Source organism: Lynx rufus, unplaced genomic scaffold, assembly GCF_022079265.1.
Source record: "Lynx rufus isolate CCGP_SWC_20201006 ecotype Redwood Valley unplaced genomic scaffold, mLynRuf1.p SCAF_18, whole genome shotgun sequence".
Lineage (NCBI taxonomy): Eukaryota > Metazoa > Chordata > Mammalia > Carnivora > Felidae > Lynx > Lynx rufus.
In genome coordinates, this window is record NW_025814832.1 from 2,856,417 (window position 1) to 2,882,500 (window position 26,084).

The following is a 26,084-nucleotide window of genomic DNA, read 5'->3' on the forward strand; positions in this document are numbered from 1 at the left end:
CCTGGGAAGAAGATTGTTATTTTCCCACCACTCTGCTATCATTTCTGTTGTCCAATTCCACACTTGTCTGCCGTTTCCTTTCCTACTGTTCGGAAAAGCAACGCACTGTATTAGTAAAAGGCAAGGGTTTTCGAACAAGCAAACTGGGACTTGAGTGTTGCCCTTGCAGCTTACCGTGTGATCTCTAACAAGCCACTTTACCTCCAGGAGGCACAGGCTCATCATTTCTAGAACAGGAGCTCCTACCTCAAAGCCGTTCTGCTAGGAAGGAATGCAGGGCTTATTATGAACACCTTTGAAACTGTTTACCCAGTTCCTTCCTTCTGGGAATCTTCCTCTCATTGTGTTCTTTTAGAGTCGGCTGTCTCAGAAGCAGGCCTGGTCCAAGCTGAGCCAGATAGTTTTCTTGTGACTTTCCAGAACAAATTGACAAAGAGAGTTCATCTCTGCCTGGCGGCAGCCCCAAATGAGAAGCTGAGTTAGAGAGCAGCGAGGTTCCCCAGAAAGGGGAAGAGGCTGGTCTCCAGGTAGTGATGATAAAGTAAACACAGGCAGAGAGACAGATACAGAAAAATTGGGTGCATTATTCCAATCCGGGCTTCAACTGTTTGGTCTGACAAGGTGAGCTGCGACACTGCTATTCCATGGTCTGACTTCAACTTCTTCAAAACAATTCACAAGTGCCTTTCTAATAATCCTCCTGTTGGCCTATGCCAGCTTGAACTGGGACTTTGTCTTCTGCACCAGAGAGAACCCTGACGGGGGACTCAGCTCATAAAAGGGGCTCATTAAAAGGCCACTATTAATATCATTCCCAGATCCCCCAGATGAAGAGTACAATATTTCAAATATGACTATCACTTCAATAGCCAAAGGTTGTTAACCCATCCTTTAGAGTTTGTAAGTAAGCTGGTTAAGTTCAACATCTGCAGGCATATGCAGAATCAGGGAAACTGTTCCTCTGAACCATGTTGAAAATGAAACATTCTCCAGAAAAAAAAGTTTCAATCTTTTATTCACTCCTTCAATAAAAAGTAAGATTATATGTACTATGATAGATGCTGAGAATCAAAGATCACTAAATGGGGACATGTCTTTAAAGAACTTATAAGGTGGGAATGCAAGCTGGTGCAGCCACTCTGGAAAATAGTACGGAGGTTCCTCAAAAAACTAAAAATAGAACTACCCTATGACCCAGCAATTGCGCTACTAGGTATTTATCCAAGGAATACAGGTGTGCGGTTTCGAAGGGACACATGCACCCCCATGTTTATAGCAGCACTATCAACAATAGCCAAAGTATGGAAAGAGCCCAAATGTCCATCGATGGATAAATGGATAAAGGAGATGTGGTATATATACACAGTGGAGTATTGCTCGGCAATCAGAAAGAATGAAATCTTGCCACTTCCAACTACGTGGATGGAACTGGAGGGTATTATGCTAAGTGAAATTAGTCAGCCAGAGAAAGACAAATATCATATGACTTCACTCATATGAGGACTTTAAGAGACAAAACAGATGAACATAAGGGAAGAGAAACAAAAATAATATAAAAACAGGGAGGGGGACAAAGCATAAGAGACTCATAAATATGGAGAACAGAGGGTTACTGGAGGGAGTGTGGGAGGGGGGATGGGCTAAATGGGGAAGGGGCATTAAGGAATCTACTCCTGAAATCATTGTTGCACTACATGCTAATTTGGATATAAATTTTTAAAAATAAAAATAAATAAATAAATAAATAAATAAATAAATAAATAAATAAAAATAAAGAGCTTGTAAGGAATACATGTAAGAAATAGAAATAACTGTAAGGTGAGAATGATACAAAGAGGTATGAGGAAAGAATGCCACAATCATTTGGAAAGCAAGGGGCATCTACTGAAGGTAGATAAGTAGCCTTTATTTATGGCATGTCCCTAGTTTTGATACTGCTGGCCACTCTGGCATCATGAAGAGCTGTTGCTACGGAAACAGGGCATCCTCAGCTGGAGGAGAGGTGCTTTAAGAAGCCTCAGCAATAATAACAATGCAGCCCATTCCCAATGACGGTGCCAAACAGCAGCAGAGGCTACGGGAATCTCATGGCTATGGATGGGCGCACGTGTACAGCTTCCCTGTACCTTGGAACACACCACATATCTTCTAGGTCTGGCAGTCATGGTCAAAGGCTGGATAGGCACCCATTAGATGAGAATCACTGGCGTTAACACCAATTCCTTCACTGCTCATTCATTCAGAAATCTTGAGTATAAAGGGGTTTTATTTAAAGCACAGATTTCTTTCCAAGTTTGTGAACCAAAAGAATGTAAAGGGCAAAAGGAGTAATTCGCACCTTATTTGTTAAAATGCTCCGTTCCACCTAAGTCACTTTTATTTATGATTTCTGCAAACCACAGCCACTGAAAACATGAACCAAAGAGATCTTTTTCATTGTTTTTAGGAGACAAGCCAGAAGTTAAAATCACAAGGCAAGACCAGGACACAAATCCAGCAGTGCCCAAACAAGACTAAACATTCACTTTTGAAAGTTCTGCTTGTATCTGTTATCACCCATAACTTAAAATATGTTAGCCCCGAAATAGCTGGGAGTGGTGAATGCATTCGAGCTCAGCTCCCTTTGAGGAAACGTAACCCTGGGGGACAAGCACATTGAAAGCAAAAACTCCAAATGGCAACGCCAAGGAAGTGTTTAAACAAACGTCTCAGCTGAATAAAAGGTAGAGAAATTCAGTATTTTAGGAAATGGGGCACACTTAAAGGAACAATTTGTCCCAGCTTAACAAAGGACTGTTTCCCACAAACAGCTGGGACTTCCCAGTTGCCATGTTAAGTTCTAATCCCCCATATTTTACTATTACTTATTAGTCACTTAGAAAGTCCCATCTATATCACGAGTCTTCATTCAGAAGAAAACGACCTTTTGTGCTCACAACTGGATGTTCCTTCAGCTGACTTTTGGAGATACCTTCTGTACCAAAAGCCCTTTAGGCCATGGACCCCCTTGGGGTTCCATCTGAATGATCTCCTCCCATCTCTCTTGCCTCTCTCCAGTACTACCGGTGTGCACAGATCACTCAGCTCTCTCCTTTCAGCCTTGAGCACTTCTCTCTGCCTAGCCTCCTCATCATGCTGTGAAGGACCTAGCTGGTTAAGAAGGCCATGGTCACTGTCATTGCGAGGGACCTAGCTGGTTAAGAAGGCCATGGTCACTGTCATTGCGAGGGACCTAGCTGGTTAACAAGGCCATGGGTCACTGTCATTGCTAGGATTCCCTTGGGAACCACTTAACTTTTCAGGTTCTGAACAGTGATTCTCAAATCCGCTTTTAAAGTTTGTCATTGTTGGGCACCTGGGTGGCTTAGCCATTAAGCATCTGACTTTGGCTCAGGTCATGATCTCACAGTTCATGAGTTTGAGTCCCACATTGGGTGAGCTCGTGCCCTGTTGTGGGTGAACAGGAGTCCCACTTTGGGTGAGACCCGCTTCTCTCTCTCTCTCTCCCTCCCTCCTCGGATGCTCTCTCTCTCTCCTCTCTGCCCCTGGTTCACTTGCACCCTCTCTTTCTCTCAAAAAGAAAAAAAACCTGTCACTATTTCAAAAGAGAATTTGGGATGGACAAGTACACAGCATACTGGGAAGCAGAAAATCTGGACCTGGGATTCACTGACTGTGATTTGGGGCAAGTCACAGAACCTATCTGAGCCTGCCTCTTCACCTGTAAAATGGAGAGAATTATACCCATTTTATATTACATCAAGTAATTTGGAAATATTGCAACAAATGTTTTGTAGAATGTAAGACAAGCATGCTTATATTGTAATAAAACATCAACATTATAGATCAAGACAAATGACTCAAAATGTACCTTCTGTCAAAGCAACTCTAACATGTCTCTGCTTATAGTGAATCAATCAAGAAAGACACATTTCTCCTACAACAATACATTCTTAATTCTAGAGGTCTGGGTAACTCCAGAGCTGACAGATGTATTGGAACCTGACCACAAGATGCTCATCCAGTCACCAGAAATCTCCAAAGATCAGAATCTCCAAGTATTCAACGAAAAAAAAGAGTGTAGCACTTGGCCTACATAAATGATATTACCATATGAGTAGGCGTTGGCTACCCGTCCCTACTGTTCTTATGTGACCGAGAACAAGAAAAGTTCAGAGATATGACAAGGGGACAAAGGTGAGTAATTGGGTCTGAGATGGGATAAAGACCCCTCAGTTCACCTCTTTTCTTTATGAAAGACAGTATTTGGGTCATCAAATTTACCTGTCAGTAAGTACATCTCCCAAGAAATGTCCCCCTTATGCTTGGAGGCCGTTATGAAAGTAGCACTAATATATTTTGTCTAACATCCATACTCCAGGTATCACGTGCAACACTTAGAGACCAACACAGCATCTGTTCAGAGTTTACAATATAACATGGAAACAAAAATCAAAGATCCTGGCATGTGACCCAATACTGTATGGAGGATGATAGTTTCTTATGTTTCAGAGCTTTAATCTAGAAGACTATAGAACACCAAACCAAAACAGACTAAAAAAAGCATTATCTTTAATTTTACAAAATTAATCTTCTTCTAGAGAAGACCTCAGAGCCCAAACTACAGCACAAGACATTTTATAGCTATATTACAGACTCACTGGGATTTATAAATGGAAATGATGACAGAACAACCACAGCACTGAACTCCCGCTGTTCTAAATCCTGTATTTCCATGGGTGAAAAAAGGAAGAGCAAAAAGGAGGTCAAGTTCTTACATGAAGACAGAGTTTCAAATTTCCATCCATTGTTTAAACATATTTGAATGACTTATTGTGTCAAGGATCTGAAACCCAGAAAGCTTTGCCCTGTCAGCAATTTTTCTAACGTGCAACCTCAAACTAAGGATGGAATTTTCCTTCCCAAGTCACTAACTACTAGCAGTCAAAAGCAAGAGTAACCTGGGTAATAGCCAGAGCAGTTACAGTAGTGATGAATGGCATTTTCCTCTTTAGATGTAGAGACTCTAGTTTAAACTTGTGACTGCCTTTAACATGGAAACAAGCAGATGGCAAAAGTTATGCTTGACCTTCTTTCTTGGCTCCTGAGGAGTGCCAATTTATACGGGGATGGCTCAGAAAAATAATAAACTTCAGTGTTCCTTCTTGGCACACTATTTTCCTAAAACCATTTTCAATAGTCATGCTGCACACAAGCGGGACTTGATGTGTTTCTAAGGTCAGGGAGGAAAGAGTCCAACTGCTGGACTTCTTAGCTAAAGGAAATAATCGTGGTGGTTTTCTTTTTTGGAGGGGACAGCATCACCATTATTAGGTCCTGAACACAAAAGCTTATGACTCTACAGCTAATCTGAAACACAGTCTGTATGGATTAAATGAAGACAAAATACGAATGTACGCTTGTCTAGTGGAAAAATAAATCTATTAAAGTTCAGAACAATGTGGAAAAAAAATGTTTCCAAAGAGATTAAATACACTGAAATGATTAAAAATTACCATATGATCCAGCAATTCAATGCCTAAGTACCTACTAAAAGGAATTGAGAGGAGGGACTCAAACAGATATTTGTGTGTCAGTACTCATTACAGCATTGTTCACAACACCCAAAAGGTGGAGACAACCCAAGTGTCCAGGAACAGAGGAACAGATACACAAAAATGTGGTACATGCATACAGTGGAATATTATTCAGTCATAAAGAGGACTGAAGTTTTTGAACATGAATGAAAATCCCAGATGCAAATGCCAGAATTTAACAACACATTAAAAGGACAATAACACAATGACTCAGCAGGTAGGATTAAATGTTAAAAAAATAAAACCCCAAACTAAGCTAATCAATTAGATGGAAAACCATGTGATTATATCAGTAGATGCTGAAAAGGCATTTAATAAAATTCAGTTTCTTTTTTTTAAATTTTTTTTTCAACGTTTTTTATTTATTTTTGGGACAGAGAGAGACAGAGCATGAACGGGGGAGGGGCAGAGAGAGAGGGAGACACAGAATCGGAAACAGGCTCCAGGCTCTGAGCCATCAGCCCAGAGCCCGACGCGGGGCTCGAACCCACGGACCGCAAGATCGTGACCTGGCTGAAGTCAGACGCTCAACCGACTGCGCCACCCAGGCGCCCCAATAAAATTCAGTTTCAATTTTCTGGCAAACATGCTTAGTGAGCCAAGGTCACAAGAATAACTCCTTAACAGTCCCAGATTCTGGAAGTGAAAAAATGTCATACTTAGGGTCTCTCTGCATTGTTCATTGCATTATCCTCAATGCCTAGAATAGTGTCCAGCATAAAGAAGGCACTCAATATTTACTGAGTGAGCCTCCATGCTGTCAGCTCAGAGCCCAATGTGAGGCTCGAACTCACAAACTGTGAGATCATGACCTGAGCAGAAATCAACAGTCACTCAACTGACTGAGCCACCCAGGTGCCCAACATTAAAAAAAAAATTCTTAAAAAAAAAAATAACAATAAGCTCATTATATGTTAACATAAGTAACATGTCTTTATGAAAAATAACTGTATTCCCCCTAAACAAAACAAATTTCACAAAAATGGCACCATTTCTTTTCTTTTTTTTTAATTTTTTTTTTTTTAACGTTTATTTTTTGTTGAGACAGAGAGAGACAGAGCATGAACAGGGGAGGGGCAGAGGGAGAGGGAGACACAGAATCCGAAACAGGCTCCAGGCTCTGAGCTGTCAGCCCAGAGCCCGACGCGGGGCTCGAACTCACAGACTGTGAGATCATGACCTGAGCCGAAGTCGGCCGCCCAACCGACCAAGCCACCCAGGCGCCCCAAAATGGCACCATTTCTGTGCCTTTGTGAATATCTTCAGCATCTACTTTAAGAGAGACCAGCTGGACTCTCATTGTAGGCCTCTGTATTGACTCTGCTGTGATATGTTGTGTGGCTGAAAAATATGATGAAAATGCAGCTTCACACAGATAAGTAGTTAGAAAAGACAGAAATATTTTGGGGCACCTGGGTGGCTCAGTCAGTTAAGCGTCAGGTCATGATCTTGCAGTTCGTGGGTTCGAGCCCCGAGTTGGGCTCTGCTCAGAGCTTGGCACTTTTTTTGTATTCTGTGTCTCCCTTTCTCTCTGCCCCTTGCCCGCTCACACTCTGTCTCCCTCAAAAATAAACATTAAAAAAATGTTTTAAAAAGAAAAGTGGGGTGCCTGGGTGGCTCAGTTGGTTAAGCGTCCGACTTTGGCTCAGGTCATGATCTTGTGGCTTGCGAGCTCCAGCCCCATGTCGGGTTCTGTGCTGACAGCTCGGAGCCTGGAGCCTGCTTCAGATTCTGTGTCTCCCTCTCTCTGCCCCTTCCCCAGCTCACACACTCTCTCTCTCTCTCAAAAATAAATAAACAATAAAAAATTTTAAAAATGGGAATGCAAGCTGGTGCAGCTACTCTGGAAAACAGTATGGAGGTTCCTTAAAAAACTAAAAATAGAGCTACCCTAAGACCCAGCAATTGCACTACTAGGCATTTATCCAAGGGATATAGGTGTGCTGTTTCGAAGGGACACATGCCCCTCCCCATGTTTATAGCAGCGCTATCAACAATAGGCAAAGTACGGAAAGAGCCCAAATGTCCGTCGATGGATGGATGGATAAAGAAAAAGTGGTATATATATACAATGGAGTTGTTACTCGACAATCAAAAAGAATGAAATCTTGCCATTTGCAACTATGTGGATGGAACTGGAGGGTATTACGCTAAGTGAAATTAGTCAGAGAAAGATAAAAATCCTATGACTTCACTCATATGAGGACTCTAAGAGACAAAACAGATGAACATAAGGGAAGGGAAACAAAAATAATATAGAAATAGAGAGGGGGACAAAGCATAAGAGACTCTTAAATATGGAGAACAAACTGAGGGTTGCTGGAGGGGTTGTGGGAGGGGGGATGGGCTAAATGGGGAAGGGGCATTAAGGAATCTACTGAAATCATTGCTTCACTATATACTAATTTGGATGTAAATTTAAAAAAATAAAAAATAAATAAATAAAATCTGAATAGAAGGCAAAAAAAAAAAAACTGAAAAGAAAAGAAAGAAATATTTTAACACCTTTTCCCTGGGCTTGTTGATAATCCTCCTTGAAAGTACATCAAAACTCAAAAAGCGGTAGATTCTTAAAGATTAGTTGCGGGGCGCCTGGGTGGCGCAGTCGGTTAAGCGTCCGACTTCAGCCAGGTCACGATCTCGCGGTCCGAGAGTTCGAGCCCCGCGTCGGGCTCTGGGCTGATGGCTCGGAGCCTGGAGCCTGTTTCCGATTCTGTGTCTCCCTCTCTCTCTGCCCCTCCCCCGTTCATGCTCTGTCTCTCTCTGTCCCAAAAATAAATAAACATTGAAAAAAAAAAAAAAAGATTAGTTGCAATGTAGAATCTAAAACCTTATTAATGAACTTATCATACCAGGCCACCTTGAAAGCCACTGGGTCAGCTGGGCTCTCGCCTGGGATGCAGAAAGCCAGAGAGAGCATTGCTCTTATATTAACGGTGAGAAAAAAATACACAAACCAAAAAAATCACAACTTTCCTTGAATCCATCAGAGAGCTCGGGACAAGCAAGGACCATCTCACACGTGGCCGAGCTGTTCAAGCAGACGGGAAGGAATCCGCTAAAATTTCTAACAAATGACTGACGGCCAAGTGCAGGGCTAGCGCGACAGTACAGAACCTCTGGGAGCTGCCTGCACAGAACGGTTCGCACCCGCTCTGTGGCTCTTTCTGGAGATCTTGGCTGCGTGCTCGTGAGAAAAGGTGCAGAGTGGGAAACCGGAGAGAGCCTCCTCCTGGAGCAGAGTCGTGGACTCTGAGCAGGCACCGCAGGAAGGGCGTGAGGCCCTGAGAACCACTGCTCGAACACACCTCTCAAGAGCCTGAAACCCCTGGGGGAGGGGCAGCCCTGGCAAAAGTCTGATGCAGGTCGTAAGGCCAGGACAAGAGAACAGAGCCTTTCACCACCCCCGATGGAACAGCAGGTATTCTGGGCCACAGGTAAGCTGTGCTGCAATTTTCATTCACAGACAACGGCTCACCGAGGGACAGTAGGGAGGCTTGCAGAGCCTTTGAAGTGGCCCTGAAGCAGGACTTTAGGAATGAAAAGGAGTGGAGGTGATGGAAAAGTCACAGGAACTTGACAAGTGCCTGGATGCACGGAATTGGGATATTCCAGGGGGTTACGTCATATCATCAGCAGCAGCACCATCTCGGCCATTTGCTGAGCACCACAGAGCCCCGCCACCCTGAAGCAGTTATCACTGTCTCTATACCACAGACAAGAACCCTCCGCTCAGAGAAGTTAAGAAACTTGTCCAAGGTCACACCCAGGGGCGGAGCCAAAATTTAAATTCAAAGCTCAGGTGTTTTCATTTGACCAGGATGCCATCCAATGTTATATCAGTGACAATGTCCAATTACCCCAATCCTTAGTGAATTCAAATAAAATGCGCCCTTTTTTAGTTCTTCACTCTCCACAGAGGAGAGCGAGGACAGCTATCTGACTTCCTTACAGCTTGTCTTAAAATCAGAGATCATAGAAGGCAAGTGGCCAGGGTTCCAATATGTAGCAAACAAATCACTCTGTCGAAAAGTGCTGGTAAGGCTCACGTGCCATTAAAGGGTTGAGGCATGGTGATCAGACTGAACCGTCACTACAAGTCCTTGCCTCAACTACAGTCAGCAGTGCTTGACAAGTAGGCAAAACTGAACACTTATTCAGATTCGACTTGTCAAATAAAGGCAAGCCAACCTTTGCACCAGATGTAAGAAATGCTGCCTGGAGAACAGTGGAGAGCCTCGATCAAAACCAGAGGCACCACTTGCCTACGGAAGGCTGCCGGAGAGGCGCAAAGCCCCGAGATCCCTCACAACCTGACTCCACTGCCCCAGTGGGTGGTCACAGGGCTTCCGGCACTCCCAGGTCCTTCTCAGGTCTCAGCAATTTCTGAAGTTTAGTGTTGTCTGTAGACATTTTGAAAATGTCATTCCAAAAAAAACTGAAAAAAAAAAAATGCCTAACCATTCTCGGTCACTAATGGACAAATTCGAGCATATGCTCTAAAAGCTCAATTGCTGGGGTGCCTGGGTGGCTCAGCCAGTTGAGTGTCCAACTTCGGCTTAGGTCATGATCTAGGGTTCGTGGTTTCAAGCCCCGCATCGGACTCTGTGCTGACAGCTCAGAGCCTGGAGCCTGCTTCTGATTCTGTGTCTCCCTCTCTCTCTGTCCCTCCCCTGCACATGCTCTGTCTCTCTCCAAAAATAAATAAACATTAAAAATTTTTAAAAAGAAAAAAAAGCTCAATTGCTTTAGATTTAGTATGCTTCAGCAGGAGGAAGCAAGCGACAGTGCCCCCTCCCCTTTCTTTTCAAACTATTTATAGCCCCTTTAATACTAATGCCATTTATTTTCTTCCATCAATGGGCTTCATTTTCCTCTCAAAGAGAGGATAAGAGAGGATAAATTTGAAGTGATTGAGGGGACAAATTCAAACCATCTCCCTAGAGAGCTGACAAATACAAATTCATAATCCCACAAAATGAAGATCAATGTTATGCTATAAACTCCCGCCATCTACCTAGTTCAGGGTCTTGGGGAGCACAGCTATTTTTGTTCGAACGCCTGAATTAGACGATAGCCTAATTTTGAGGATGAAAAGCAAAGAACAGTTCTTCCTTGGAAGGCAACATGCTTTATTGATTTAGTTAATAAATCTATACGATGTCTCCATGAAAAGAGAGAAGGCAAGTATGATTAGCCCCCATTATCTGAGGAAAATGGAGACATGGAAAATTTAAGAAACATGGCCCTGGACAGATACCAAGGACAGGAAGAAATTCTTTGTTTTCTGGGCCTGGCACTTTGTACCAAAATGAGGATAAGGAAGAGAAGAAAAAGTGTCTAATAGCATGCCACGTGGCTATGAACCCATCCTGTTCAACCTTTTCGTCTACAACGTGAGCCAAGACATAGAATTTGTCTGGCAAATGTGCTAATGATAAAAAGGGGAAGTCATCAAGATTCCAAAAGGTCTCAACTGGCTGGGGCAATCAAGCAAAACTAGCAAGATGAAATGGGGGGGACAACATAAAGTTCAGCACTTGATTTCAAAAGAATTTCTTAAACAAACAGAGGAAAGTTGAAAAGTAGTTCATATGAAAAAAGCCCTGGGGCAGATGTTGCGAACTGTTGGCGCAGATGTGTTTTGTTTGGCCTTTGCAGTATTTGTGAAAAACACTAAGCCAACACTGAAAAATGTGGAGAGTCGCACAAAAATCCGGATTTCCGGCTTTTCTTGAAAACCTGATAGGTCTGGCATCTCCAGGTGTGCATTCAGACATGACAACAATTGGTTAGAACGGAGATGTGGCTGTCCCCTTTAGATAGGGCATTTACTCGCCCGGTGGATACACATGGATGCACAGTGGCCTGCTGAACCCATTTAGGTTACTTTTCTAGCGCTGTGAGCATCTGTCTGAAACTCCTGACCTGGGGATTTCAGACAACCGCCAACTCCGTAGAAGCCAACAACATGACATGGCCCAAAATTTCACCCAAAAATCCAAGGTAATGAATGAATGGGAGAACAGGGTCTAAACCAGTGGTCCTTAACTTTTGAAGAGTCACAGACTCCTTAAGAGAATTTTGAAAAATCAATGAATTTGTTCTTCAGAAATAAGTCTATCAATACAAAAATGAATAATTTCAGGAAGTTGACAGTCCCTGAGCCCCCAGTTTCCCTGTTAACAACCCCAGTTTAGAACAAGGAGGTAAACTGTCCCACTGTGTGCCCATACAGTATGTGTCCTCTTGGCCAGGAACCATGTTTTAAGAATGATGCTGACAGGGGTGCCTGGGTGGCTCAGTTGGTTAAGCGTCTGACTTCAGCTCAGGTCGTGATCTCACAGCTTGTGAGTTCGAGTCTCACATGGGGCTCCATGCTGACAGGATTCATTCTCTCTCTCTCTCTCTCTCAAAAAAAAAAAAAAAAAAAAAAAAAAAATGCTCACAAACTGTAAGGTAACCAGGATGATAAAGGATCAGATTATAAAGCTGAAGAAACTAAGAATGGTTAGCCTAGAAAAAGGAACAGTAAGAAAGGAACATAATATCCATTTAAAATTTCAGAAACTATAATAAGGAAAAGGGATTACACACCGGTCCAGCTGGCAGAACTCAGCAACGAGAAGTCACAATGAGGTCTATTTTACTATTTCAGTTCAGTCTAAGAAGGAAAGAAGTTTCTTACAATTAAAGCTGTTGGATACTGGAAAAGACCGAGCCTCTCCTGTGGAACAACAAAGGAGCGAGTTGTCCATCATCGTGAGTGTCCAAGCAGAGGCAGAAGGACACTGAAATGTCAGAGATGCCATAGAAAGGATTCCTGAACTGGGAGGAAGGTTGTACTGCAGATACTTGAAGCTTCTTAAAAACCGAACATTGGTGAGCTGAGCTGGAGATGGCAATAACAATTTCTTCCCCTCCCGAACCTTAGTCTTGCTCTGATGCAACAGTAACACTGTAGCCAAGCTCCTCCACTCAAGAAGACAGAAGCCCAGTGGCTGACCCTCTTGGTGCTTCTCAGTGAACTTACTGGGAACTGGTCAACGTTTGGCCACTCTCGAAATGTCACATGCCAGCTTTCTCTTTTTCTAACCCACTCCTCTATTCACCTCTTTTCCCCCCTCAGCCAAGCTGTCTGTTTTAATTCTTGGGAAGCTGCGTAAGGCTCGTAGCATATCAGATCCTGTATTAGTGGAATTGACTCATCTTATCCACAAAGTTTGAAACATGTGGGCATTTAATTAAAGCTTTGGCCTGATGATTTCAGCAGAAGAAAATGGGGAGAATTCTGTGCTGTATTAACTCTGTATGAGCATCACAGTCTGGTTAGAAGAGGTCACAGACTAAACCAGTTCGTCTGCCACGTAGGACGTGGTCAACGATCCAAAGTTCTCCAAAATGTGTAGCAGAATGCTAACCGGGCAGCTGGTTCCGAATTCTCAAAAAACTACAGGAAGTGCCTTCCTGTGTCTTCAATTTCTAAATCACTGCCTCCCCCAAAATAATTTTATAGTTAGAAACACTGCTTTTCAAAAATGTTTGCTAAAAAAAGTCTTTCAAGACACCACAAATGGGAAATAAACATTCCCTCTCATTTACAGATTAAAAAGCACCCTGGTTCTGGTTGGACACAATCAAGGTGAAAGTTATAAAATGAAAATTTCCTTCTGCCCATAATATTGCTCTCCTCCCAAGTGTTCCTCAGAAGCTTAGGAAACAAGTTCTGAAAGCAAACTTTTACTCTGTTCCAGGGAAGAGGGGAATCTTGGGCCTCTCGACCTATAAAACTCAGTATTTTGGAACATCCATAATTCTCCCAAGTCTGTGCCAGGCAAATGGAGTCTCTCTTCAGCAAACCACCAGCCAGCCAGGGCTGGATAGCAAGGCTTTACCCACAGGGGCTGACAAGCATGGGACTCAAAAGCTCCCTGGAAAAAAAAAGTCTCTATTCGAGCTTGCATTACAAACTGTTGGAAAAGATAGATGGAGGGGATGACAGGAAAAGCAATTATTTCTTCTGGGCTTCCTCTCTGTCTGGATTCTAAGGAGACGAACACAAAATTCCACCACAGATTGAAATGCTATCTAAACATTCTTGAAAATGTGGTCTTGCTCTCTGAAACCGGACCTGGCCCTGCTGCATCAACCTGTCACCTATGAACACGTGAAGGTGGCGAAGGCCGACATTCCCGCGGGCGGTCTAATTTGGGGCCCGACCTGTCACTACTGCTAGTTTGTGACCGCAGGTCAGATCATAAATAACTAACTGCAAGATACACCTCTACATGGCATGACCCAACAAAAAGTCTTGATGCGTCCTTCCCGTTAGGTTCACATTCTTGGAATTTTAAACACCTGACCCTCTCGTTAAGTATTTCAGTGAGCCGTTCGAAGTGCAGGTTGAAATCACACTAGAAAGGTGTGTCATTATTTCAAAGAGTAGTCATTCGAGACTGGGCACACACAAATCAAGCTGTAAACAACTTTATAGGGACACACACTGATCAAAATGTTTCATGGTAAAGGGCTTTTGTTTATTTACAATAAATAAATAGTCTCACATAGACCAAATGTTCAATACCGTTGAATAAAACGTTACTGCACGTGAACTGTGTCGAGAGAAATACAAGGATGGGGAGGATTTAGTTCTTGCCTCAAGGAGCTTATAAACTAGTCGAGGGGGCAAGATTTGTTCGCTAGTACGTCAAAGGAGAGTACACGCACAGACCTGGGAGTCTGTGGGCAGAAATGATATACATGTAGCTAAGGGGTATCGAGATGAATCTGCTCATGAGAAGTGTGGACCAGATGAGTTCCAAGTCCCTTCTAGGTCTAAAACTCTAATTCCTGTATATCCAGATGAGCTAAACAGAAAATTTCATGGAGGAAGCAGTGTTTGAGCTGGGTCTTAGGTAGATTTTGAAATGAAGTTACTGGAAGAAAAAGAGGAGAGGGAGCATTTCAGACAAAACAAAGTAAAACGCATGGGTTCAGAAAGCACGGTGCTTGCGGAGCACTAAGCCTTCTGTTTGGATGGATCTCGGCAGGACACAAAACTGGAAAGGCAGATTGAGGCCTTGAATGCCAAACAGAGGAACTTGGATTCAATCTGGTAGACAGAGGCCACTGAGGTTTCTGAAGAGATAGATGACAAGACCAGACATATAGAAGGAAAGGTAAAGGGCAGAAGGAGGCTGGAGTATTTGCAGGCTACATTGTTACTCTTTATTACCTCTAAGGGCCCCATGTACACAGGCCTCACCTGCCAAAGAAGCCATGCTTCATAGGAGAAACCTAAATAGACAAAAACAAAGCAATAAGGGCTAAGAACGATGCAGGGACTAGGAAATCGGATCAGTCTTAGGAAACTAACAGGTCTATATACAAATACTGCTGCTGATGACAACAAGGAAGGAAGGAGATACTTACAAATAGGCCAATGGAAGATGGTTATTAGGAAGAAAAGTTAGTCATAAAACGTAGGGGAAATCGAGACATGGATAAAACTAAAAACGTAAAAGAGACACATAATACCTATAAGCTACTAGCAGAAGAAGCAGGAATAAGAGAGAGCAGGACATTTATACATAGGATGACACCTCCCATCCCCCCAAAATTCGGGTAGCATAATGCATATTTTAAGAAAATAGCTGCACTAAAAAATGTCAAAGAGGACAAATAACAGAACTGAAACTATCACAGAGGCACACACTGACCTAAGGAGTTAGTATCGAAAAGGGAACAGCAGAAATTGCACATAAGACCAGAAAAGGCATGCTCAGCATCTCTGTTATGACAGCAATTTCTGAAATAAGATGCCTAAACAGAAGAGAATCCAAATGAAAAGGAAAATGGTTAATAGCTAACAGCTGGCCCCTCAGTCGTGGAAGCATGCCTCCTCCCCAAACACCCCTTTCCCCCTTCATTCCCTTCCAACAGCCCTCCTTAGCTAGATCCAAAAAGAACTATACAACTATAACATGAATCCATGTCTGACACTGTGGACAGAGACAAGGAGACTTCAGTTTTCTCACTTAAGCCTACATGGCACTGGCCCGGGTGAGCTGTGCTCCCATATGCTCCTGGTTCAAGGGACGCCGACTGAGAGCTCACTGCTGGTTTAGGCAGCCCACCTCTGATAGTAGTGACACAAGTCATGCCCACTTCCTGCCACATGGGGGACAGATCAGAAAGAAAGTGCTCTCCACAAGCATTCTGGTCACTTGGTCATTGGGTGGTGAAGAAATCAGGAGGATATGATTAATATGGAGGAATAAGTTACTTACTTGCCTGCCATCCTGCCCCACGTTCGTCTGACCTCTTACAACAGTTCGAATATTGTCATCCAGTCTCCTGGTGAAAAAGTTCAGGGATACAAATCATTAAAACAGTCTCTACTCTAGGGTGACCAAAAGAAAAACAGCTGGTAACTTATCCATCAACTCCCACAGGGGGCGCCTCCTTATCCAGAGAACCACACAAATTTGAATGATGGAAGACTGAGGCCTCGGACCCCAGCTAAGGCAGCAATGGCAGTGTAAGAAGCCGAGCCCAGCAGAGACTGATCAGTAGTCTCTGCCTTTTAAGAAGCCTATTCTTGCTTATTATTCAGAGCTGTCCGAAAGCACCAACATAACTTAGTATTTTTCAATGGAGAAAACCAGGAATGGCGGTGTTGCCGAAACTCTACGGGAACAAGTCAGAGAATTCAAACTGCCCCCCATAGAATCCCCGGGCACATCCTTAGAAACCTTCAAGGGCTAAGGAGCCGGGGTGCTATATGGGATCGGCGCTTCATCCTCTGGGCCCTGACTGCGATCCGTGTAGGAGGTGGATCTGTGGACTCCAGTTCCAACACGGGCCATTTGGTGGCACCTCAACCAGAGACATTCATACCGGTTTAATTCCACTTTCCGTTCAGAGAATGTTTCAAAGGTATGTCGTCGTGCAGTGATTTCTGGACCATTTTTCCCGTGCAAATCCTGGCCAACTCAGTAGTCTCTGCTAGAACTGTTAGAGCCGAAGCCCACCAAAGCCGAAGCAAGAGGCGTCTTTGTACATCCTAAGGCACCCGACTGAACAACACACTCATGGCAAAGGTCTTCACTGAAAGGCCCGAAGGTCGTAAGGGAAAAGGGAAATCATCTCCTGGATTCAAAGTGAGGCTTCTCTTCATCAAAAGTCAAACAAAACAAAACAAATGCAAAAAACGATATTTGAAGTACTGACATCAACCACGTGTCATGTGCCATGTGTCACAGCTGGAAATCCAGACATGGATAAACCAGAACCAGGCTACTGGGCAGGAAGGACTCCTGACGTCTAACTCTGGCAAGCACATCACAGATTAATCCCAATATTTAACCTTCGGTCACCACAAACGCCAATGAGCACATCTGACCATATTGATAGCTGGTATGTGGCCCAGGGATTCATATATAAACCCATCCTCATATCTAAGACTCGGAGGTACAAAAAAAGGTCAATCTGCTAAGGAAATAAAACCAATAAAAATAGAGAAAAAAATGCTTTTACCCCCTTTTGTAACCAACCATTTTGAATAGCCTGTTAAAGCTTCCTTCCCTTTTTAGAAATAATTTGAAGACTGACCAAAAAAATCCGATTCTTTGCCACAAGGTTCATATGGAAATCCAGTTAAGGAATTTTTTTTTTTTAAGTTGTCATAAACAGCAAACTTGAGATTTCAGGGTTCTAACAGATAAGTGTGATCTAGAATACGATTAAAATCAACAGCATACTTTTCATCAACGATTAATAATCATATGGTGTCACTTACCTTATTTTCAGTCTAATTTTGTTCACGACTTCATCAATGTTTGCCAGAGACTACAAAAAGAAGGAAAAGTGCCAGCTATTACTTCACTTTCTAGAATTTCCCTTTTACAGGGAAATAATGAGCTATCGAAGCTATTTATGACATCTCAAAAAAATTAATCATAGTGTGATTCAATTTTAACTTTAAAAAAAAAAAAAGAGTGGGTGGTTCACTGGGATGGAGCGCCTGGGTGGTTCAGTGGATGGAGCATCCAACTCTTGATTTCGGCTCAGGTCATGATCTTGCCATTTGTGGGATCGAGTCTCGTGTCCCCTGCTTGTGATTCTCTCTCTCCCTCTCTCTCTGCCTCTCCCCCACTTGCACTCTCTCCCAAAATAAATAAATAAAGTTAAAAAAAAAAAGAGCATAGCAGTTGTTGGCAACTACTGCAAATTCCAGCCTGGTATCTATTTTTAGTAAATAAAGTTTTATTGGAACACAGTCATGCCCATTCATTTACATATTATCCACAGCTGCTTCTGAGCCACAAACGCAGAGGTGAATAGTTGCAACAGAGACAGAATGGTCCACAATGCCTAAAATATTTCCTATCCAGCCCTTTACAGAAAGTTTGCTGACCCCTGGCATATAGGATTGTGACAAGTTCATATAACAAAATACACCAACTAAAATGAAAGATTACAACCCACAACAAGAGGAATAAATCTTACTAACATAATGTTGCACCAAAAAAGCCAGACACAAGGACATATGTCGTATGACTCCTTTTATATCGTCCAAAAATGAGTGAGGCTATTCTTTCATGTCAGGAGCCAGGATGGTGGCTATCTTTGGAGGAGGTAGTTACTGTGAGAAGGCAAGAGGGGTCCATCTAAAGACGCTGCACGAATGTCTTATTCTCTAAATGGTGGTTACCTGGCTGTATTCATTTTGTGAAAATTCATCAAATTGTACACTTACGACTTGAGTACTCCTCTACATCATGTTATACGCTGATAAATAAATAAATCTATTTTTTCGAAGTTTGTAGATCCATTAGAAAAAAACATCTGGAAGGAAAAACACTGGTAGCTTTGGAATCTATACTGGTAGCTGTGATCTATGAAATCAGTAGCAGTAATTTCAATCTGAGAAGGGATTCTAATTTTTTCTTCTTTTTACCTGTAAGTATTTTCTAACTGCTCTATATTGGCTACACGTTGCTATTGTAATTATAATACAGTTATTTCGAGTTTTAGGACAATGACACACAAGTGGACGATTTCCAACCTTAGCCAGCAAAAAATGCAAGGAAATGGTGCCCCCTAGTGGAATAGAGATTGTACAATTTTATAACACCATTTTAACTCAAGTTTTCAAAAAACAATTTTTTAAGTCCTCTTTCCTTTTACCTCAGAAGGAAGCAAGGGTGATGCAGGAACTGTGCTTATTAATTATTACCAACAACCTCTGGTGGCAGGAGAAGGCCAGGAGCCTGCCAAGAGCAGGCCTGGTAAAAGAACCAGGTCACAAGTGAGATGTCAGACCAGTCCATTTACATCTTTGTTTACTGTTCTGACAAAGCCACTGGTTACTGAGAATTTTCAGAAATCCAGACTAAGGTGAAAATGAATGTCAGAAAACAGAAGTGATTTTAGTAACTATTTTAATTGAGGAAGCTGTCAAGTTACCCCAGAATCGGACTGGGTATAAACCACCAGTGTATTAACAGGAGCTGAGTTTGTTGGAGGACCTACATTGGGCACAGTGCTGCCACTACGAACATGCTCTATGTATAGAGGGCAATCTGTTTAGCCTGAGTGTATACTTCTTCATGTGTAAACTGGGCATAACCTCTTCCTTAAAAAAAAAAAAAAAAAAAAATGGTGGGGGGAGTATTTTAAAAAAACTACTTAAAAAATGTTAACATCTAGGGCGCCTGGGTGGCTCAGTCAGTTGAGCGTCTGACTTCGGCTCAAGTCATGATCTCACAGATTGTGGGTTCGAGCCCTGTGTTGGGCTCTATGCTGACAGCTCGGAGCCTGGGGCCTGCTTTGGATTCTGTGTGTCTCTCTCTCTTCTCCTCCCCTGCTCACACTCTGTCTCTCTCTCTCTCTCAAAAATAAATAATACAACATTTTTAAAAATTTAATTAAAAAAATGTTAACATCTGAAGAATCTGGGTGAAAAGTAGCCATAAATTCATTGTACCAATGGATAACTATACCAAAATTTAAAAATTATAGTTTATTTGAAATCGGTAAAACAAAAACAAACAAAAAAGAAATTGGTAAAACATGTACGTAACCAAAAAGCCAAACAGTACAAGAGGATAAATTCGTGAAAAGCTAGGCTTCTTCTCTCCCTGTCCTGCCCGTCTGCCCCAGTTCTCCTCCTGAGAGGCAATGGCTCCGAGCTGGCTTCTTCTGTACTGTCCCAGAAACGGTCTATGTATTTAAATTTAAAGCATGTCCATAACTTACATCCCTTTCTTTATACAATGCACATTGTCCTGCATCGTACTTTTTTCACTTAACAATATGACTTGGAGGTTATTCCACAACAGTAAATATTGATTTGGGGTGCTACATACACTAACCAATGATTAAATTTAACTCCTTAAACATGAAGGTCTTGCTTAAACTATCACAATTTTTCTAAGAAGAGTAATTAAAAATATTTATGCCTTCGGATGTTCAACTGCATTTAAAAGAGCAATAACATGGGAATGGCCTAAATGGCCACCGTAGAAAAGTTAAAATAAATCAAGCCAAATTGATGCGGTGGACTTTTACACTACTGGAGATGCTGGGCAGGAAGGCTCCAAAACAAAGATCGTTTATGATAACATGCTAATAAGAGGAAAACACTAAAATGCAACTATTTAAAGACCAGAAAGAAATGTTCTAAAATCATCATGCTTGAAAAGATGCTCAACATCACTCATCATCAGGGAAAAAAAATCAAAACCACACTGAGATACCACCTCACACCGGTCAGAGCGGCTAAAATTAACAACTCAGAAAACTACAGATGCTGGCGAAAATGTGGAGAAACAGGAACCCTCTTACACTGTTGGTGGCAATGCACACTGGTGCAGCCACTCTGGAAAACAGTATGGAGGTTCCTCAAAGAATTAAAAATAGAACTACCCTACGACGCAGCAATAGCACTACTAGGAATTTATCCAAGGGATACAAGAGTGCTGATTCATAGGGGCACATGTATCCCAATGTTTATAGCAGCACTTTCAACAACAGCCAAATTATGGAAAGAGCCTAAATGTCCATCAACTGATGAATGGATAAAGATGTGGTTTATATATACAATGGAATAATACTTGGCAATGAGAAAGAATGAAATCTGGCCATCTGCAGCAACGTGGATGGAACTGGAGGGTATTATGCTCAGTGAGAAGACAGATATCATGTTTTCACTCGTATCTTGAGAAACTTAACAGAAGTCCATGGGGGAGGGGATTGTTACAAACAGAGAGGGAGGGAGGCAAACCACAAGAGACTCTTAAAAACAGAGAACAAACTGAGGGTTGATGGGGGTAGTGGGGGGAAGAGGGGAAAATGGGTGATGGGCACTGAGAAGGGCACTTGTTGGGATGAGCACTGGGTGTTGTATGTAAGCAATGAACCACGGCAGTCTACCCCAAGAACCAAGAGCACACTTGACACACTGTGTTACCCAATTTGACAATAAGTTACATTGAAAAAAAATTTTTAATGTTTAAAAATATAAAATGATCATGTTTGACCACATGCTACCTAGACCGATTGGTGACCACGTTCCCTTCATCTTCCAGATTTTCTGCTGATTACCCAGCAGGGAAAGGGTGCTAACGTTTAATGTGGATTCATTATGCAATACTCTTCTAGATGTTCTACAGAAATGATTTCCCTTAATCTTCTCAACCACACTAGGCATGCTATTTTCTATTTGGGGGGGGGGGGCGCGGGAGATTAGGCTCTGAAAGGATGGATGTTTTGTCCAAGGCTGTGTATATAACATTCAGCACGGCTGGACTTGGTTGGGGTCAATCTTGACTCTTGGGTTTCTGCTCTTTCTTACTCTACCATGCTTTTTTTTTTCTTTTTTTAATGTTTATTTATTTTTGAGAAAGTGAGAAAATGAGAGAAAGAGAGAGAGAGAGGAAGAGAGACAACCCTAGGCAAACACTGCCCTATCAGCGCAGAGCCTGATGCAGGGCTCGAACCCACAAACCATGAGATCATGACCTGAGCCGAAATCAAGAGTCGGCCACTTAACCAGTTGAGACACCCAGGCACCCCTAACCATGCTACCTCTAAAGTTAGATCCTCAACCTAACTTTTAGGCATCCCACATATCCAAGGGATGTGGCACACTCCTTGCTAGGTTAGTAATCCTCACAGGGTGGAGGGACTCCCCTGGTGTTGGGGAAATGCCCCAAAGGAATCCAGATTGGTGACCCTGGGTGGAGGTGATACATCTGCTCTTTGAGAATCACCCATCTAGTTTAGTTATAAGGTGGTTGTACAGTTTTATGACTTAAAAATATTTTAATGATGGAAAAGTATTTCCTAATAGCAATTCTTGCTAATTACAGAAAATACAGAACTTCCCACTGCACTTCCATCAGAAAATAATCACCATTAGCGTTTTGGTATATTTCTACTGTTCTTTCTAAGCAAATATGTGGCTTTAAAAAATTAAACTGGCATGAGAAACAATTTGGCATCTTACTGTTTTCACTTAACAACACAGATCCAGAGCACTGGGCGGGGGGGTCCATTCAAAATTCTTTAGAAAAAAATCTTTAGAAACAGCTCCACGTGACTCTTCTGTCAAAGTTATTAATTGTATCAGTTTTATATTTATTTTTACAGATTTTACCTAGATTCCCCTAGTCAAACCTTTAATGAAAACATGGCAAATGATTATCTTCAGTTTTCTACTAGGAGACTAGAAAAATTTTCCAGATCTTTGTTACCAAACCTGGCTACTCTTCAGAACTACCCCTAAGAGCCCTATAAATACAGCAAGCTGAGCTCCTGCCACATGGACCTAGTGAGTTAGAACTGCCTGGGGATGTCCTGCCTCCAGGCACAAACCTCCAGGCAACCACTGACACGCAAGCTGCTCCTACTCAACAGACACCGCATACACATCCTCCTCCTTAGAGTGACCCTAAACTCATTCTTGATACACTGACATCTACTTCAAATTTTTTAAAGTTTTTTTTCATGTTTATTTTAGAGAGAGAGAGACAGAGAGAGAGAGAGAGACAGAGAGACAGAGCACGAATGGAGGAGGGACAGAGAGAGAGGGAGACACAGAATTCAAAGCAGGCTCCAGGCTCCAAGAGGTCAGCACAGAGCCTGACATGGGGCTTGAACTCACCAACCGTGAGATCAGGACCTGAGCTGAAAATGGACACTTAACTGACTGAGCCACCCAGGCGCCCCTAAATATTCTAAACTTGACTCAGAAGTATTTGCTGCAGGTCCATGAGGTGTAGAGATGGGTTTTACCCAAGATTTAGCAACAGGTGAAAGACATTATGATTCATGCCACTATTTTCTATTACGTTGTCATTACAGACCATGGGAATCTGGGCTGGAAAATGAACTGCTAAGTGTAAATCTGGGGTCGGGGAAATAAAAGCAACCTTGTGTCATAAATTTTCTTACATTGCTAAGAAACTTCACTACACGTTATCGTGTACATGGAGGTACGATTAGACAAGACATATAACTACATCTGTGGAATGACAAATGTCTAGTTGCTACTTTCAGTAGTTTAAAATCAAATACATACAAAAACATATCAGGAAGAAGTGAGAACCTGGTGGTTTCCTATGTAATTTCCACATCTAACAGTTATTTTTGCTTTGATGAGTCAGCATTCTTGATACAGTGGGGCAAATGGTATTTTCACAGCTAAAACTGCTGTCTTTATACAAGTTGTTCCCAAATTTCTACCTCCAGCTAATTCCTAGAATTCCTCTTTCACACTAAACAATGAGCTCTAAAGGCTATCTGTGAAATCTCAAAAAAGACAATCACACAGAATCATACCATTTTCTCCAACTTTATTTTAAAAAATGAATATGTCCATTAGAAATTTTTTTTAATGTTTATTTATTTTTAGAGAGACAGAAGGCAAGTGGGGGAGGAGCAGAGAGAGAGGGAGACAGAATCTGAAGCAGGCTCCAGGCTCCCAGGTGTCAGCACAGAGCCCGACACAGGACTCGAACTCACGGACCATGAGATCATGACCTGAGCCGAAGTCAGATGCTTAACTGACTGAGCCACCCAGGCACCCCAAATATGTTCATTAGAAAAAGCTTAGAAGGGGGAGTCTGGATGGCTCAGTCAGCTGAGCATCCGACTCTTGATTTCAGATCAGGTCATGATCCCAGGGTCACAGGATTGAGCACCCTGTTGGACTCTGCACGGAGTGTGGAGCCTGGTTAAGATTCATTCTCTCTCTCTCTCTCTCTCTCTCTCTCTCTCTCTCTCTCTCTCCCCCTTCCTCCCTCTCTCTCTCCCCCCTCCCTCTGCCCCTCCCCCACTTGTGCCCATGTTCTGTCTCTCAAAAAATAAAAATTAAAAAAAATTTTTTAATTAAAAAAATAAAAGAAAAAGTTTGGAAGGATATATGCCAAAAATATTAATAATTATGAGAATTATGAGCTCCAGACTCAAATATCCAAATCCACACTTCCACCGGAATGGCCCCCAAATGTTCAAAACTTAGGTTGCCCTTACACCCCACTCCTACTCTATTTACCACTAAAGCCTGCTCTTCCTCCTTATCCCCAAATTAGCTTAAAGGTATCTGGTGTTGACCCACTCCTTCTGCCAGCCTAGAGAGCAAAGTTCAAAATCCTTCATTTGGGTGCGCCTGGGGGGCTCAGTCGGTTAAGCGTCCAAATTTGGCTCAGGTCATGGTCTCGTGGTTCATGGATTCAAGCCCCATGTTGGGCTCTGGGCTGACAGCCTGTCTCAGGCTCCTGCTCCTGCTGTCTCTCCCTTTCAGAAATAAATAAAACATGAAAAAAATTTTTTTAATTAAAAAAAAATCCTTCATTTGGCGTATAACGTGCAGCTGAAATGCCATTTCTTCAGGGAAGTCTTTTTGTGTCCCTGAGACTAAGTGAGGCGGCGTGTGCTCTGCTCCCACAGTACTTGGTGCGCTTCCTTCATGGCAAGGCTGAGCACTTTCTCCCTCTGTACCTCCTTATTCTCATAACACCACTATTAAATGTTTAGAACGGTATCTGTGTGTTCAGTAAATGTTAACTATTATCACAGTTGTAGCAGAACTTAGGGGTCTTTAGAGAGCAAGCAGCAAATCATAATTATACAAACAGGCTATTGTAGAGCCATAATAATTCGCTTATAATCTGTTAATGGTGTATTTATTACCTGTTAAGGTAGACCAGCAGCTCTGGGTTGGTAAGGACCCCATCTGTCTTGTTCACTCTCTAGGCCCAGATTTCTTAGAAAACTGGGCAGAGGAAGTGTGTTTTGGTGGGTAAAGGAAGGAATTTTAGATTCCATATCCTTTCAACCAGTCTGTGACTTCGGACTCCTAAATGGCTCTGTGGACTTGCTCTCTGAATCCCAGTCTTCACTCGGGCTCTTATCGTCCCCTGTAGGTGATCTGCCAACTGGTCTTCCTGCCTCCAGTTCTGCCTCCCCTGGCTCACCCTCTGCTCTGCTGCCAGATGGAATATTTTAAATGTGAATCTGATCCAGTCATTACCCTGTCAAGAGTCCTTTTTTTTTTGAGAAAGAGAAGGTATGTGCAGGGGAGGGGCAGAGAGAGAGAGACAGAAAGAAAGAGAGAGAAAGAGAGAGAGGGAGAGAGAGAGAGAGAGAGAGAGAGAGAGAGAGAGAGAGAATGAGAATCCCAAGCAGGCTCCACACTGTCAGCACAGAGCCCGACACGGGGCTCAATCTCACAAACCATGAGACCATGACCTGAGCTGAAATCAAGAGTCGATGCTTAAATGACTGAGCCCCCTAGGCTATCTAAAGTCTGTAAGTGAACAGCCACTGCCTAGAGTCACTGTCTCCAGCACAGGGCGTGGACATCCCAAAGGGGTTTGCAATAATGCCCATTAGAGTGTGAAAAGAAAACATTAAAATCTCTATTTTGGGGGGGCTGGATATACTTTATTGACAGTACATGACAAAAACCTCTGTTTTTATTATTTATGTAACAAACACTACTAAAACCTAATTTATTTAAGACAGCTACTAGAGGATGTACCTAATATTTTGAGGATGTGTACAAACCTAAAACTGGGCCCGGTGACAATGAGCTGTGTGGAAAATATTTCCCTGAGAGGTATGCGGGGCCTGCAAGCCTAGAGAACACGGTCCCTTCAGGACCCTTGCTCTGCCAACCCCATCAGCCTTATCTCCTAGGAGGCTCTGTTCCCTGTGCACACTCTGTGTTTCTCATCTCTGAGCCTTTGTCCTGTGCTTAGAATGAACTTCTCTCCCTGTCATCCTAGATTTGCCCATCATTTGACTCTGCCTAGGGTAGTGTTCCGCCAGACAGCCACAGGCCTGGCTCCTTCATAGGTATCAAGTCTTCGTTTAAAGGGAAGTACCTCACACAGACCTTCCCCGGCCACTTATCTAGAGGAGCCCCCCACCCCCGCTGCACCTGCTGTTTACCATAGTATCCACGACACTTGATAA

The 26,084-nt window shown here is 42.6% G+C and overlaps 1 protein-coding gene across 1 annotated transcript in view; it reads right to left on the bottom strand.

The window, feature by feature from the left end:
* The window catches only part of VPS53 (VPS53 subunit of GARP complex), a 136,958-nt gene that overhangs the window by 107,277 nt on the left and 3,597 nt on the right, over positions 1–26,084 (bottom strand). Inside the window, exons 3-4 of the mRNA XM_047080661.1 lie at positions 17,398–17,447; positions 15,887–15,953 (exon numbers count right to left, since the gene is read on the bottom strand). Coding sequence (XP_046936617.1) covers positions 15,887–15,953; positions 17,398–17,447 — 117 coding nt within the window. The remainder of the gene's footprint in view (positions 1–15,886; positions 15,954–17,397; positions 17,448–26,084) is intronic.